Below are 17,325 nucleotides of genomic sequence, written 5' to 3'. Positions count from 1 at the left end.
CCATCAGCTGTGCAGCTCTCCGTCTGAGTCATGGTTGGTTCTGGTGTGGTCCTTTCCACCCTTGGCCAGCCACACCAGCCCAGTTTCCCTAGAGGACGGGAGGAGGCCGCCTGTGCTGAAGTTAGGATAAGCGGGCCCCTTCTCAGACAGGCGTTACTCACTGGAGGCCTCAGACTCACCCTCCTAGCACCATGAAACACATGACGCACACACACAAACAAACACATGAGCACATGTGCTCACACACACAGGCACACACTCAAGCACACACACACAGGAACACACAAGCACACCCACAGTGGTGCTCGTGTCTGGAGTAGGGCAGAAGTGACACTAATCAGTTCATCTCTCATTCTTTACAGAAGTTGTCGCTTTGTCTCACAAGGCATTGAAAGTCTTGAATAGAACAAAACTCTAAAGCCCAAAGTTCACCTTCTTACAAGGTCAACCTGTACAACCTGAGCATATGTTAAACTAATACAGTAGGAGGAGGTGCCTTTTATACGATAATCAGTCAGTCAGCAGTTAGGCTTTAAAGGGTAACTTTAAGGTTACATTTTTATCAACCTCTGACCTTCCCTCTTGGCATGATTATCAAAACATTTTTGGGGCCATTTACATTTTGCATCTCCACAAAATGAACACATTCATAATGGTCTCTAGTGCAGTACCACTGCAGCTTATTGCAGGTGGCACAACACTGTTACTGTGCTCTGAAACTTCCCTCAGTGTTTCTGCTTCCTGCTTCCTGTTGTTCCCCTCTCAGACTGTGTAGGCAGTGCACCGTCAGTGACTCAGGCCCAGATATTCAGCAGTCTGAGGAGTTTATTTTCTCCCGACCCAGGCCCCCCCACTCTGACTCATGGCTTCCTGGCAGCGGCGCCGAGAGAAAGCGTGTGTTTGTTTTCCCTCTTGCCTGAGAGCACCGCTGACGTCCTCGATGTTTGTGCGGGAACGATGTGTAAAGCCCCCGGCTCATCGCATCCCCGTCCACAACAATTCCCCGCAGCACAACGCAACAAGGCGTACGATGTAATGACAAAGTGGCAGACGGCGCACTTTGATGTTACACGGAGTCTTTTGCTTTTGTGTTTTGTCTGAGTTTGTGGCTTATTCACGGTCTGTTAACCTCCATTTCATATCATGATTGCCTTCGTTTGTGTCGGCATTCGTTGTGGAGCTAATGAAAGTAAATGAAAAAATCAAGGAGGGAGATAAGAATAATCAGTATTTAACTGATCGGAATAAACTTGTACATTCAGCTTTGATATCTTAACAAATGAGGCGTCAGTTTTAAATATCGTCCTTCATGGGAGAAATATAGAGCATTACAGCATAATGTGGTGTATTAGCATTCTTATTGCTCTGATTCTCCCTCATGCTTTTCTTTTATAAAAGGACCGGATAGAATCATCAGAATACGATCTTTGTTTAACCTATTTGTGTTTTGTGTGTGTGTGCGTGTGGCTATATGGTTGTGTGTGTCTGTGTGTAGAAAGCGCCAAAGGGACAGAGCCGCGTGGATCGCCTGAGGAAGAAGATGAACGAGCAGGAGTCCTGGCTGCTGCTCCACTCACCCACCATCCCCTTCCGCATCCACAACAAACACGGCAAGGTAACCAGTCCACCTCTCTCGCTTCTCCCTCTCCACAGCTAGACTTCCTCTCTCGCTCTCTCTCCACAGCAAGGCTATCTCTCTCTCTCTCTCTGTCTCTCTCTCTCTGTCTCTCTGTCTCTCTGTCTCTCTGTCTCTCTCTCTCTCTCTCTCTCTCTCTCTCTCTCTCTCTCTCTCTCTCTCTCTCTCTCTCTCTCTCTCTCTCTCTCTTGCTGACTCTCTGTGTCTGTCTATCTATAGCTCTCTGTCTCTTGCTTATTCTGTCTGCCCCCACTCCCTATTACATCACCGTTCTATTTGCTACCTTAATGTGTAGTTGTTGCAACTGTCCACTAGGGGGAGTCATCCACACACTGGTGACAAAAACAAACAATTCACTGACTTGACAGAACAAGCGGTCCAATAGCCGAAATGTAATGTGTCCTTTACGGGTATGAACAGTACAGTCTGTCCATACTCCTATTGTATTCTACACATAAAAAACAAAAGACATTGTTGTAAAACAGTCCACTGGTCCCAGATAATGCTGTGATGGGTGATGGCGTATGTGCGGTTTCTCCACAGAGCTTCCTGTTCCTGATCTCCTCGGACTACGAGAGGGCCGAGTGGCGGGAGAGCATTCAGAGACTCCAGAAGAACGGTAAGAAGCTCACCGCCAGGCTCACTGGGTCTCTAGGGTTTTGGGTTCCAGCCCAACGCCTTCTTTTCTGTTCTGTTTCCCTTCCCCTGTTGTCCCCTGCCCTACCATCTGAGCAACCCGGGGTCATGTCCAGTCCAAGCTGCGTATCTCTAAGCAAGCAGATACCGTCTCATACTCAAAAGGCCCGGGGAAAACTCCCCTAAAACCCAGGGAAGGTGTGCACGGACACAAAGTAGTTTTACGTACAAATTGGAAAATTCTGTGCGTCATTGAGGAAAAAAAATATCATATTTAATGACAGATTAATTGTAAAATCAGGGTTGGAAAGTGGTTTAAGTGTTTGGGCCCCAGCCGAAAGGTTAATGGTTCAGTTCCCTGTGTGTGCCATCTGCTTGCAGTCATTATTGAGCAAGATGCTTAACCGTGCCCTAATGTTTGTCCTACATGGCATGCGTCTGCATTGACTGTAAATGCTCATATTTACTGTCAATGTCTGCCTCGTGTATGAAAAGTGCCATATAAATAAAGTTGCCTTGCATTATTTTACTTATCTATTTTATTTCATTTTAGTCTATGTGATGTTGAGTCTGCCTCGTGTATGAAAAGTGCTACATAAATAAAGTTGCCTTGCCTAGATAGATGACCAGTGGTTGCGTTGACTTCCCTTGGCGATTCATAGGAGGTCCTCCTTGACGCCTGACGTGTGTGTTCTCTGCAGATATCCAGTCGTGTGTGCTGAGTTCCGTGGAGCTGCAGGTCCTCACCAGCTCCTGCTTCAAGCTGCGCACCGTGCACAACATCCCCGTCACCAGCTACAAAGACGGTAGGCGGCGACCCCTCACGCAGTGCGGCCCCTCGCGCCCGCTTTCCTCCCCCGCTTTGTCTGGCACCCGTGTGCCTCACTTCCGGTCCCCAGAGTCAAACACAAGCACCCATTACAGTCCGCCAACGCACGGAAACACAATGATCGGAGAGAGGGAGAGAGGGAGAGAGGGAGAGAGGGAGAGAGAGAGAGAGGGAGAGACAATGAGAGGGAGAGCGAGAGAGAGAGGGAGAGACAATGAGAGGGAGAGCGAGAGAGAGAGAGAGAAAGCGAAATTGAGAGACAGAGACAATGAGAGAGAGAGAGAGAGTGGGAGAGAGAGAGAGCGACAGTGGGAGAGAGAGTGGGACAGCTCGCCCGAGAGCAATCTAGGCTACAATATGGTTCTGGTTTCATTGTGGCTTCCCATCGCCCCCATGCCGTGGCCATGCTGTGTGTTTCTGCATGTGGATGCTGGACCCGGATCAGGCCCTGGGTGCATTTTTTTTTAGTGGTGCCAGAGCCACTCCCCCACCACTTCTCCATAACCCCCCCACCCCGTACACTTAGTTCTCCGAGCCAGGTGACATTAAAACCATCTGGATGAGCCAGATGGGTAAAAATGAATAGGATCACACACACACACACACACACACACACACACAGACGGACAAATGGACACACACACGAATGGACACACACACATGGACAAATACACACATGGACACACACACACACATGGACGGACACAGACATGGACACACACATAGACGGACAGATGGACACACACGTGGACACAAACATGGACACATACATACATGGACACGCACACACACATGGACACGCACACACACATGGACACATGCAGACATGGAAATACGCACATGGACACACACACACACATGGACACACACACACACACACAATGTTCTGGGGGCGAAGGACTCCAGGTACCGAGAGGGAACCGTTCTCAGATCACCCAGAAGACACTTTGATGTTCTTCCTGTTTGGACTTTCCTCAGAGGGACCCTCGGTTTTGAAGCACGGTTTATTTTCCCTTTCGCATTAAAAAAACAAACCCTGCCGTGTTAAGCATTCCCTTTGTCCCGCGGATGGAGAGAGTAACGGTGTCCTGTGGGGGACGCACGGGCCCCGTCTTGAGGAACCCTCCCTCCCCGAGACCCCTCGGCCCCCCTCCCGCTACCCCAGATATCCGAGATGAAAACAAGTCAAGTTCATTGTTAATTATTTTCCCCTCTTCCCTCTGGGCAGTGGAGCGCCCAGCATGGTTTAACAAAGCTCAGGCCCCATGTCTTGCAGTGTGTGTGTGTGTGTGTGTGTGTGTGTGTGTGTGTGTGTGTGTGTGTGTATTTCTTTGAGTGGGTGTGTGTGGGTCTGTGTCTGTGTGTGTGTGCGTATCCATGTGTGTGTGCATGATACACAAACACACCATGTCATGAGATACAGGAGTGCAGCAGGGGCTGAAATGAAGACCAGCTGTCTGAAGAATGTGACTTGGGTCTCAGTGTTTTTTCTTCTCATGATTTAGACAATGGCTGGTGGAAAGAGGGCCCCCCCCTGCTGCGGCCATTTTTTTGTATTTATTTTACCTCCAATCTAAAAATATGCACTTCATGCCCTTGATTGGGCATGTACATCAGAATGCATCATTGGATTTCTGGTTGGCATTACTCCGCCATTTTGGGACGACTCAAGAGAGAGTTGCAGTTCTGCTAAATCCTAAATAAACGTGAATTTGCTGTAAGCACAACTAAATGTTGTTGTGCCACGCAACAAGGAGTACCACACAACAAAGTCACACCACAAAGACAAATCCTTTCATGATTAGTGAATAACTGTGACCAAAACATGACTACCAATTAATTGAATATGCGCACATACTTCGGAAACGGAGGCGGACTTGGCACGGACGTGGCATCACGATGTACACGGCCAACAGCATGAGTTCTCGGTTGACCTCTCACTCTGAGCTTTGGAGGCTGGTTGCCGAACGGTATTCATCTTTCTACCTGAAGATCTTTGTCGTCAAGGGGCTTCTCCTTCTCACATCTGCCACTTTTTCAAACGCCACACATTACCCCTTCAGTGTGGTATCTCACTATTGACCTGCCGATGAGGCCCAGAACAGAGGTTCACCTCTTAGTGGATTAACCAGGAAACGCCCAGGCTTCATGGGCCTCTAGCCTAATCCTTCAAAGGAGAATGGTCGTTCTTCTGTACAGACACACAGACACACACACACATACAGGTCTCCACCCGGAGGTCCACATGTTATGTCTGACAGATCTGATTGTTGACTTCTCCAATGCGGCCATATTTGTATCAACAAAAGCATTGGGACAGACCCGCTTTTGATACTTGGAAGGCTCTCTTGTCGATCCAGTCCCACTTGGCGATTGGTTGTTCAAGGCAGCCAGCACAGAAGCCTATTGGACAAGATGATAAAGATATGGTTGACCATGGTAGTGGGGAAACTCTGTTGGAGACCACCCGCTTGGCAAGGAATGAGGGCGGCGCTGCACACACACACACAGTTTTTCCCTGATGTTTTTCATTTTTCCCAGCCATGTGTCAGACTTGGTTAAATCAATTTATGTCACTTTCTGTTCAGTGTGTGTAAGCATGTTTGGGTTGTCCAACCTCTTCCTCGTTTACCCGTTGAATTGCATTCACTAATTGACCGTAAAATAAAATAAAATCATTTTATTGCGTGGTTGAGGATTTCTTGACCCATGCTTTGTAGTCAAACAAGATCCAGGCATCAGGTGGACCCGACCTAATGCTGTTAATTGGTTCATGAGGACATGTCCTTCCCGGCCGGGCCCGGAGAGGTCCCAGGTTAAACATGTTGTTTCTCTGTGTTGTGTTTCAGATGAGGAGACTCCCGGCCTCAATGGTTTCCTCCACGTGATCGTCCGTTCTGCACAGGGCTTTAAGGAGTCTGCAAGTATGTACTCTCTCTCTCTCTCTCTCTCACTCTCACTCTCTCACACTCTCTCTCGCAAACACTCGCACTCCCTTGGTCACTCTCTGTTTTTGACACAATCGTCAGCTGCTGTTTTCTTCCACTATCATGGAGCCACAAAACAGAAATTGTTCCACCAGAGAGAGGAGGGGATACTGAAACAGATCCAGAGACCTAGGCACAGGAACAGGGGAAGCAGTCCAACTTGCAGCCAGCCAGGCATCCCTTGACTAATGCAGACTCGGTTTGCCAAGAAAAGTCCTCACGGACACACAAACCACAATGGGTAATGTGTGTGTGTGTGTGTGTTAGTGTGAGGACATTGGTTTGGCGTGAACGTCCTTTAGGCTGGCTCTGGCGAAGCGGCGGTGGACAGCTGGCTCTAAACTACATTATGCACCCCCTTACACAATCACCCGTTGGAATATCTGAGTGAGAGACAAAGAGTGAGCAAGAGAGGGAGCGAGAGAAATGTGATTTCCTGAGTAACCACACAACCGCCTTTTGGTTGACGACAGCCAGGCGAGCAGCTTGAGGTTCCTGTGTAATGGATTGAAAAGCTATCGGCTCGGCAAGCCTTTGATCGCCCACGGAGCGGCGAGGGCGGAAGAGGGCTTAAAAGTGATGGGAAAGTGAAAGTGTATGTTTGTGTTTCTGTACAGTGTGTGTCTGTGTGTGTGTCTATGGGACGGTTGAGGGGTTGGGCTGTCACAGTTTGACGTTAGTCGTTACCATGGAGACAGCGGTACCCGTGGCCTGGTCGTGGCGTGCAGGCGGGCAGCGGAGCGTGAAGGTGTGTGTGTGTTTGTGGGTGTGGGTGTGGGTGTGTGTTTAGAGGCGAGGTGTTGGTGACCTGAGGAGGATCAGGGGTTTCCATGTTGAGGTGTCACTGGTCACTTGATGGGGAGACGCACCAGGAGACCTGTGTGCCACTGTCTTGGAATGCATGGCTGTAAAAGTGAATAGCTGTCATTGAATAGCTGTCATTCAGGGAAAATATATATTTATAATATCTACAATCAAAATCAAAAAACAACAACAATTCTATAACAATTGGAATAACGTTACATTTTGGCGGCTACATTTTTTTTTCTTCTTTTAAGATCATCTTATTTTCTAAATAAAGGTTAATTTCGATAATAATATAAAATATCAAAAATAGCAGTACACAGTACTTATTCAATACAGTTTATATGCGCTTAATGTTAAGTCACAGCTGTTGGTACAGTGCGTTTCAGTGCCTGATTTTATCCCCAATTCCCAAGTCAACGGTGTATATAAACAATACGTTCAGGTTGTGTGCGTGAATGTGTAACAGAATGTACTGTACATTTTTGTTATTATCATACAAAATAAAATAATATCTTCATTAAGACAGCTGAAAACAGCCACCATTAAACAGGGTTGTGATTGTAATCCCGACATGGCGATCCCAAAGAGAGACCCCACTAGTTTGTCTCCTAAGGATAATTATATGAAGTGTATAAGAAAGTACTCTTGAGGCTGCATCGCAAATCTGTCACATAGATCTCCATCCCCAACCCTGGTAGAGAAGCATTAATTCCACCCAGGGCCAAGGAGCTAAAGTGGGTCACTGAGAGACGGAGAGAAGGCTGGGAGCCTCGCATCTCCCATAGGACCCATGGAGTCGAACAGACACACACACACACACACGCAAACAAAATAACACAGGAAGACAGTAGCGGTTAGACGCTGTTAAATATGTCAAGATTTCAGCATTTTTCTCTGAACGAAGACATGAATATTGCCGATGTGTCTATCTGTATCTGAAAGAGAATGATTGAGACTTTTGATTTTGTGGTTGAAGAGGATTGTGTGTGTGTGTGTGTGTGTGTGTGTGTGTGTGTGTGTGTGTGTGTGTGTGTGTGTGTGTGTGTGTGTGTGTGTGTGTGTGTGTGTGTGTGTGTGTGTGTGTGTGTGAAGAGGCATGGAAGACAGAGCATCAGACATACAGACGGAGAGAAATAAATAATTCTCAAGCCTGTGATTAGTCATGCACTTCATCAACCTCATGCTGCAACACACTGCAGAAAATTAATCAGAGCAAAAATGATAACATGCGCGGCGGACCAAATAAACAGCTTTATTTTCTTATCACGCGACAATAAATTGAAAAACCTCTCCCAGCCTTAATTAACACCCTCAACACAAACCTCCAAACTAGCGGAGGATATGGGGGACTTGTTGGTAATCAAATCTGACTCAGGAAGTTTATGACGGTTAATTAAGATCCAAGTTGGACTTATATGATCATTAATAATGAAAGTAGATACGGCTGACACACACATGGTACACATGTCTGCGTGGCTCACAGGAGACTCTGTGTGTAACTCTAGTCTTGCGTGGTTACAATCCGGGAAATGCCACTGCGAAATAACACAGACCTTCATTTTATTAGTGTTATCATTCCTGGGTCCAATTAAGAATAATTTGATTATACTGGTTAACAAATGATTTGTTCCTGAATTGATAGATAGTATTTCTCTATTGATGAGGAATTGATAGTCCGATCATAGACAACCGAACCAGAGAATCTGTCATCACATAGTTTCATGACTTCCTTCATGAATCCCACCGAACAAAATTGCCCTAATCGAGGAATTCCCTTTTTGTGTTGGCCACATATCTCTATTCCCATATGTTTACGTATACAATCGTCTCGATAACAAAAGAGCCAACAGAGGCGGACGTTCAAAGCGGAGAGATAAGGGATCCCACCCTGGTCTGCACACATCGTCCCTGAAGATCCTGAGACCTGATTGTTCTGATGCTGGTGAAAGTGACTCTGCCACTGCACTCTGGCCCTGTCTGACCTAGCAGTTACCACGGCCTTAGGCCCTCCTCCCCGCCCCGCCGCCAACCCCCCCCCCCCCCTCACACACACAAACGCATGCGCTCACACGCATCCATACAGCCGCCCAGACCAGAGGTGATTCCATTAGCCTTGTTGTAGCAATCGAGGGGCTGGTCGCGCCTTGCTAGCCAATGGAGGCTCCTTGTAACGTAGTTAGTGCTGGGGGGGTTGACCTGCCAATTAATATGAGCTGCACAGAGCTAATCCAAACATGCCCAGGCCTCTTTTCCCTCCGTCCCATTTCTCCAGGCCCCCATTGGCGACGGTCCCAGGACACATAAAGATCGCCCAAAATATGCTCACTCTCTCTCTCTCCCAGGCTCACAAATCTCACGGCAGATGGCACCGAGGGCTTGACTAAACCGAAGCTCAACCACAGATCTCCATGCCCAGATCCAGACGTTTTAGAGATACATTAGAGATGGTCCCAGAGGCGTCAACCTGTCCTGAATCTCCGCAGACTGAACACTAACCTCCGCATCCGGAAGAATTGGAGACGTTCTACATCCCGATCGGGGATAGCCAACCCCGTCGGCCGCACTGTAAATCTCTCTAACTACAAAGCTCTTGACAGCTATGGGGAGCTGCATGGTAGTCGTTATGGTTGGTGTTTGATTCCCAGCCGAGAGCTTCCGGGTTAGACCCCTGCTCGACCTGCCTGACCCCGACTGGCTCCAAGAATAAAGAGTTGCTTTAGATTAAACAGTCCGCTAACTCATGGCTCTGCTGAGCAGTGAGCTAGCATCTGTAGTTTATCCATGCTACACATGGCTTCTTGCTCTGTTTGTTTGTTTGTTTGGGAATGTTTTCCGGTTATCAATCAACATCAGGGCTGTAAATCTCCCCCCCCCCCCCACACCTTACACACTTGTAAATGCATGTGTATGTATTTCCCATATGTACAGAGTGAGGGTTAGGTACTTCTCCGCTGAGTGATTTTGCATACCGCCGCGGCTAATCTCTCTCTGGGCGAGAGTAGTTATTCCCGAGCCGTAAAGGATGCATGGGGAAAACGAGCCAATGGGAGCTGAGCCCAGATGGAGCGGGGAAGCTGTGGCATGTCATTATACGTTGTTCACCCCCCGTGTAATTATCCACCGCTACTTGCGTCCACCTTCCCGCTAGTCAGCCATAGTATACCATAAAGCTACATGAGGATGCTGGTGCGTTTTATGATGCTTGCCCGTCTGTATGCATTTGTAATGGACAGGAAAGACTATCGATTCGAAAGGTGTGTGTGTGTGTGTGTGTGTGTGTGTGTGTGTGTGTGTGTGTGTGTGTGTGTGTGTGTGTGTGTGTGTGTGTGTGTGTGTGTGTGTGTGTGTGTGTGTGTGTGTGTGTGTGCGCGCGCGCGCTTGCGTGTGTCCAAGTACATGCGCTTGCGTGTGTGTGTGTGTGCACTTACATGCGCTTGTGTGTGTGTGTGTGTGTGCACTTACATGAGCTTGCGTGCTCGCATGTGTTTGAACCCCCACATAAACACAAGCAGTTCGTCCGGCCCCTTCTCTCAGTCAGAAGGGTCGGGTGATACATGAGTGGAGGGTTGAACCCGGGGGGACCCGGGGCCTGAGAACACAATCGCTCAGGCTCCCGCACGTGGATGCATAATGGTCAATAACAGGTTATCCTGCAGGACGATGTGCCCCGGCATAAATGAAAACATTATTGTGTGTGTGTTTGAAGGTCGTTCAGGCGATGGAGGTGGTGGACAAACCTGAATGTCAATACAGGCAGGGGATGTGTTTGTCTGCTGAACCGCAGTGGGATCGACTTTTCCAGGGTTATTGGTTATAAAATATACAGCCATCGGAGATATAAATAGATCCATCAAAGATCTACATGGTTTCAACGATGGGGATTGACCAATGGAGATCGATGAAAATATTTGTACGGATTCATCAATGTCAGCCGGGAGAGGTTGTCATTATCATCAAGAGACATGAATCATATATCAATATGATATGCTTGGACGTTACATTTGAAAGTAAGTTCATAATAGTTTAAATCTTGACACACAAGTGTCCAGCGCATTGATTTTCACAGTCTAATAGGCAAGATGTTTGGATAGGCCTAGGCGCAATACTTTGAAGAATTAAAGTGCTTGGAGTTTTGGGGAATTAGTGATGCACTTTTGCCACGGCACCGAGCTCAAAGCAAACTAGAATTCCTCTTGAAGTCTGTTTTTTCTCATTTATATTCCTCTGTATGCAAATGCAAAAGAAAAATGAATCTCTGCTGAAGAAAACTCAAATCCAGATCCTGGGATGCATCATTACACTTCTAAACTACACTCTGATGTCGTTCAAGTTCATCCAAAAGATTGTTTCAGAATAACAAGAGTTTTTTCAGAGTCGTGTGAATAAAACAAAGCGATTGCACAACGATCTCACACTGTGTGACCTGGGGAGAGCATCACATTGTGTCTTCCATCTGCTGATTGTGCCGTGTGATGTAACCCTGCAATCCGTGGATGTCTGTGTCTCCCCAGATCTCTACTGCACGCTTGAGGTAGACTCCTACGGCTACTTTGTGAGCAAGGCCAAGACCCGGGTGTTCAGAGATACCACGGAGCCAACGTGGAACGAGGTCAGACGGGAACACCACGTCTTCATCTTGTTATCAAGCCTGTATTTATTCTGCCTTATCATCATCATGTATAATCATAGCATATTTTGACTAGATTGAGTCTCTTTGCATCTAAATTTTTCTTTTTAGATAACAGGCTAATAATGTCTGATTCATGAGCCTATGTTACGGAAATAATCTGGGCCTTTTACGGCAAACTGGTGCCCATGTTGCTTCATCCTCTCTCTCCTCCAACTCCTCAACGTACGTTCTGTCCCCCTGCAGGAGTTTGAGATCGAGCTGGAGGGCTCCCAGTGCCTCAGGATCCTGTGCTACGAGACGTGCTACGACAAGAGCAAGATCAGCAAGGACGACAACGAGATCGTGGACAAGATTATGGGCAAGGGCCAGGTTCAGGTGAGAGAGAGGGAGAAAGGCCCATAAGCCTTCACACCTCAAACGGCTCGCCTGTGTTTTCATCATGGATCAAACAGACCATCACAGAAGGACGCGGGCCTCCGCTTTTATTACATCTATCTTTAGCTGCGTCTGCAGAAAGACTTCTGTGTTGTTTAGGGAGAATTCACCGCGCATGTGACTCATGATAATTGCTTGTCGAGCCCACATTGAGTGGTTTCCTTGTGGCGGCTTCTGACAACATGGCAGGGCTGTGCTGCCTGCAGGAGAAAGGCCTGATTTTAGGGGGTTCCCGCCCGTTCTTATGTGGTGAGCAATGTCCCCATTAAAAGTCCCCTTTTGGAGTCTCGAGTTTTTCTGGGTGCTCACAGTGGAAACTGTGGCCGTGGCAAAAAATAAGTGAAAGCACATAGCCTCTCTCGTCAACTTGTTGTGGCGGAATGTAGAACCAATGTCTCTCCAATTTTGGGTTCATCTAATGTCATTTGCTGAAGTCCTCTCTATGCTATTTTGGTTGTTTGAAGCAGTTCTACCCCCAACCGCCTCTTGCACTCCGCCTCCTCCGTCTTGGTCAACTCGTGTTGCCCTGACCGTGAATTAAAGCGCCTGCAGTTTATTTCCGTGTGTTTCCGTGTCAAGTGATGCCCTTTTGTCACAGCCAGAGCGGAACTCATAGCAGCAGCATCCTCTTGAACCTTTACACTTCCCTCTGTGCCATTTTTGTTTCTCCTTTTTTGTAAGTGCACCCTCCTACTGGGAGAATAATAATGCAGCACATTTGAAATGAGTCAAATGCTTTCTGGCTGAGTTTGTTTGTCGTTTGTTGTTGTTGATGCGGCTCCCTCCATTGAAGCGACGTCTTGCATACGAGAGAGGCAGGTGTCTGGTCCCCATGGGAATAGAAAACTCAACCTGAGAGAGACAGAGAGAGAGAAAGTGGAGCAAGCTTGGATTACTTACCCATCCTTATTTATTCCTTTGTATTTATTTTTTCTGTTTATTTCGAAGAAAGTCAGGCCTCAAAAAAAGCAACCGCCTTGTGGTGCATACCTTTCTTTGGTCCACGACCCTGACGTTTCTGGTGTGTGCGTGTGCCTGCATCGTTTGTGCGTGTGTGTGCGTGCGCGGAAAAGCAAAACAAACAAACCAAAGAGGTATTTTGCTACAGGAACCCCGGATCGCGTTCTAGTACGTCTCCCTTGGCTGACCATGTTTGCCCTGGGACTGGCAGGCCCCCCCCCCCCCCCCCCCCCAGAGAGGAGCAGGGGGTCACCTTCTGCTTCCACTCACTGACAAACTCCGTGTGGCAGAGAGCTTAGTGGGTTCGGGGGGCGCTCTGGATGCGGAGAGAGCTTTGGTTGTTTTGAGGAGAGAGTGTGGATTGCATTCATCCCCGACCCCCGACTCCCCAACTCCCTCAGTGATCTCTTAACCGGGGGATGAGCTAGCTCCATGCGTAGCCGCTGAAGAATGCATGGATATGTTAGCTCACTTGGCCCAGCGTTCCTTGCGGTAGAGCGGGGATGTACTCGAGGCATTGTTGCGTCACCAGAGTGCCTATAGGGACGCATTGCCTTGCCGTTGCAGAGTGCGGTCTAACAAGCAAAACGTTTTCAGTGGTTTATGGGTGGGTTCAGGCTGCGCCAGGGATGCAAATAAAGCTTGCATCATGATCTGTGCATAAAATAAAAGTTGTCTTGATATTAACATCATACGTATCTAAATAATATGTATTGTAGGAAACGGGTTACAAAGCCTTGTTGCACTTTGTTGACTTATTATAGTTGCAAGTCCATGTCTTATTAGTATTTGTAAATAAGACATTCTCCCACCGAGATGTTCCGGAGATATTAAGCCCCACTAAGTGAACTGTAACTGACCTCAAGTTACCCGGTAACCTCATTAAAAGGTTAATTAAATAATTAACAACTCTCTTCGCCACCAAAACCAACCCAACGTTCCCAGAAATGCCCGTCTCCCCCCCTGTCTGCGGTTCAACACGCAGGCTTTCATCTCGCCTGGGTTAATTGAGTTGGCTCCCACCTTTTTAAGATTAGCCTGGTTTACCAGAGAGCAGCCAGAAGGCCCACTGCGGGCTCAGGGATGTGCCTGAATGTGATTCGCTCCTTTTGTTTGCCTGGCTCTTGTGCGGGAACGAGTGGGCAGCCGGATGAAGGCTTCTGGCTTAATAAGACGTAATAATTACAGTGTGCCTGCGGAGGTTAATGCCGTGCACCCACTCTCACGGGCAGGGCTGCCAGTCAGAGACGGGGGCTCTGCCGCTGGCTCTTCTGGCTGTTGTTGTTGCTGCTGCTGCTGCTGCTGCTGGGAACATCCACTCCCGGCCAACAATAACCATCGACCAAGAAACAAAGAAGGCACGCACGCGTTGACACGCTGTCTGCTCGCCCACACGCACGCACGCACGCACGCACGCACGCACGCACGCACGCACATGCACGTGCACTTATGAATACACAAACACACGTACATGCACACGCAAAACCGTGCATGCGCGCACAAACATGCACACACACACACACACACACCATATGTTATGAAGCCTGGTTTGTTGAGGGGGAAAAAAAGAGATGGAGAGGAATTGAAATGAAGAGAATGTGTTTTTTCACGGTGGGTTTGTTTGGTGGTCTTGTGTTTTGATCTGCATCTGTCTGTGCGTGTCCACTCTATCGGGCAGATGCGTTCCTCAACTGCTCGGATGTTGGTTTGTCGCTCTGCAGCTCCTCATCACAGAGACCGTCGGGAGGCTTTGTGGTTGTTTGATGGAATGTTTGATTGATTGATTGTTTAGTCGGCTCCCTACCCGGAGGCACTCTGGAACCAATATCTCAGGGAGTTTAGGGAGAGAAGAACACAAAGAGGAACACGAGACATGATTTCAAAGTGGACACATTCATCTAAAATGCTAAACTCATGAGCACCAGTTCCAGAGCCACAGAGCCACGTGGCCATAAAGAAAGAACGAAACAACACCATCCCAATTCGTGCAAAAATCAATTTCTTGTTAATCGCCTGCACTTGTAGCGAGTACTGAAACATGTTTCAAAAATATTGAAGAGCAATCAAAGTGTGCACATATTTAAGTGCTTAGACGTTGCGCCAATGCTCTGTCTCCTCCAGTGGTTTTAGGTTTCCTCTGCACTTCTTAGTCCCAGCAACAGGGCTACACTACAGCACCGTGGCCTCTGGAGCTGCAGTGCTCTCTTCTGCTGGTCAGGAGGGCTGTGAGCTGGGAAGGAGCATGGGATTTTTGGCCTAGCCCCCTGGAGACCCCTCTCATTTATTTAACAAGCCCTTGAAATACCAAATGACCTTAAATGGGCATCGCCGACTGGAAGGCAGTCTTTTTTGTTGATGTTGTTCTTGCCCCCATGGCTGTTGCTTCACTGTGCTCACAGGGGAAAGCTGATACCCGAGGAGGGGTACGGTTCCGAGGTGCTGAGACCTGTGAGTTGCACCACATTGTTGGATGGCGGTTGGGGACGTCGTGTTATGCTTTCAACGCGGGCTCGACATCAACATGTTTGTTTTACATGAACGTCGTGGCACTTTGTCCAACAGAATGTTTGGCACTGTGAAGATAGAATGAGGATCGTTGTTGACATTCTCATTCCGTCTGTGTTCTGTTTTTAAACGGTTCTTCCAAGTATCGCCTTTGCCCGCTTCCTGCAAGCTTAGCCCAGGCAGCTGCTTCTTGATCGGTCTGCTCTGTTTAAAGGACCGTTTGTTATTTTTTTTGGCTTATTTTTTTTCTCTCTTTATGCGCTCTCTGCAGTTGTGCATGTAATGGAGGAGTGTGTGTGCGTGTGTGTGTGTGTGTGTGAGACGTGTGCGTGTTTGCACTACAAGCTACAAGTTCTCCACACTTATCACACACGTGCACATGCCCACAGAGAAGAAGAGGCACATAAACAGAATCGTTGGAGCTGTGCCGCTGGAAGGCGAGGGGGATAAAGGTCATCAGTCTCTTACCCTCTCCAGCCCCATCCCCTCAGGAGATGACCTCTGACCTCTGGGAGTCACTTCACTAATCCTACAGTACGAGTCTCCCACCCTGACGACACCAATGGATTCTTTTCACAGCGCCACAGATGCTCAATCGCAATCACCACTGACACGCCGTCCGTTAAATGCGTCCCCGGTTGCCGCGGTCGACACTGCCGCCGGCGTTTAGCAGAGTATCAGTTTTTTCTATGTTGTGTGACCTCAATGACCTGACGATCGATCCAAACAACAAGACCCTCAGACTTTACTGTTTTTCCATGCTGGCACTGTTTGGGCTCTGGGACATGCAGAGGACTTTAAAACCTTGTCCAACACTGTCCCGCCCCACGGTCGTACCTACCTCGGTGCTCGGAAACACAAACACCAGAGCAATATCTGGGGGGAAAAGCCAGAGCCGGCTGTGTTTGTGTTGGGCATCGCGGGGGTGAGAACATTGTGTCCCAGTGAGGCTGGCAGTGATGCTAGCAGAACGAATCGCCTGGCACAACGCAACACGCCTCCTCCCCGTCACGCACTATGGGGTGTTGCTCTGCGGTGACCCCGTCGTGACCCCCTGCCGCGGTGGAATACTTGTCGTCTTCTGTATGGGTGGTTACGCAACGACTTGGGAGTGGTTGGGTGCCCCCACCCTCCTCTTGATTCGTGCTCCTGAAATGCGTCTCCCTACGCGGCTGAGGCTTACATCAGCGTGACCTGACTACAGACCCCCCCCCCCCCACACACACAACACAACCCACCGACCCGTCACCCCCCCCGCTGAATCTCTGGCGTTCACTTCGTGCACTTTAATTTCTCACGCTCTCCCTTATCTTATCTGGGCGTGCGAGATTGTCTTTCTTGCACCCACCAGGACACTCTTTTCTTACCTTCAAGGTATAACTGTGTAGGTTGATTTTATTCTCTCGCTCTCGCTCTCTCTCTCTCACGCTCGCTATCTCTCTCTCTCTCCCCCCCCCCCCCCCCCACCGCCGTCCTCCTCTCATCCTCAGGGTTTGCTTTATTATATGCATTTTTTTTTTTTATTTTATCAATTAACTACTATTTAGTCATTTAGCTTTTTTGCCAAAGCGTGAAACGCCAACAGTTCACAGGGAAGTCAGACTCATGCTAGATTGAGCAGCAGGGGGGGGTGAGACCAACAGGCTTCCAGGACAATGGGGAGTTGAACCCAGTACCTTCCCAGCACTAATTAAAAAAGGGATTTGATCGCCACTTTTCATCAAAGGCTTCTTACCTTAAGTGCATGCATTTCGTGGCCCCGGTGCCCCCCCCCCCCCCGTTGGAAAGGCGGTCCGGACCCCAGCCCTGTTAATGCCCTGCTCTTACCAGTTGAGGGAAATCGGAGCGCTTTTATTTGTGGAAGGGGGATCGTACAGTGTGGTGGTCTCGGGGAGATAAT

The 17,325-nt window shown here is 48.4% G+C and overlaps 1 protein-coding gene across 4 annotated transcripts in view; it reads left to right on the top strand.

The window, feature by feature from the left end:
* Positions 1-17,325, top strand: part of abr (ABR activator of RhoGEF and GTPase) — a 110,578-nt gene that overhangs the window by 59,582 nt on the left and 33,671 nt on the right. For all 4 annotated transcript variants that reach the window (XM_030362556.1, XM_030362557.1, XM_030362558.1 and 1 more), the window contains 6 exons: positions 1,496-1,615; positions 2,180-2,255; positions 2,974-3,078; positions 5,951-6,025; positions 11,407-11,504; positions 11,769-11,900. In XM_030362556.1, the coding sequence (XP_030218416.1) occupies positions 1,496-1,615; positions 2,180-2,255; positions 2,974-3,078; positions 5,951-6,025; positions 11,407-11,504; positions 11,769-11,900 (606 nt within the window). The remainder of the gene's footprint in view (positions 1-1,495; positions 1,616-2,179; positions 2,256-2,973; positions 3,079-5,950; positions 6,026-11,406; positions 11,505-11,768; positions 11,901-17,325) is intronic.

Source organism: Gadus morhua, chromosome 7 (assembly GCF_902167405.1).
Source record: "Gadus morhua chromosome 7, gadMor3.0, whole genome shotgun sequence".
Lineage (NCBI taxonomy): Eukaryota > Metazoa > Chordata > Actinopteri > Gadiformes > Gadidae > Gadus > Gadus morhua.
This window is presented reverse-complemented; position numbering and strand designations above follow the sequence as displayed.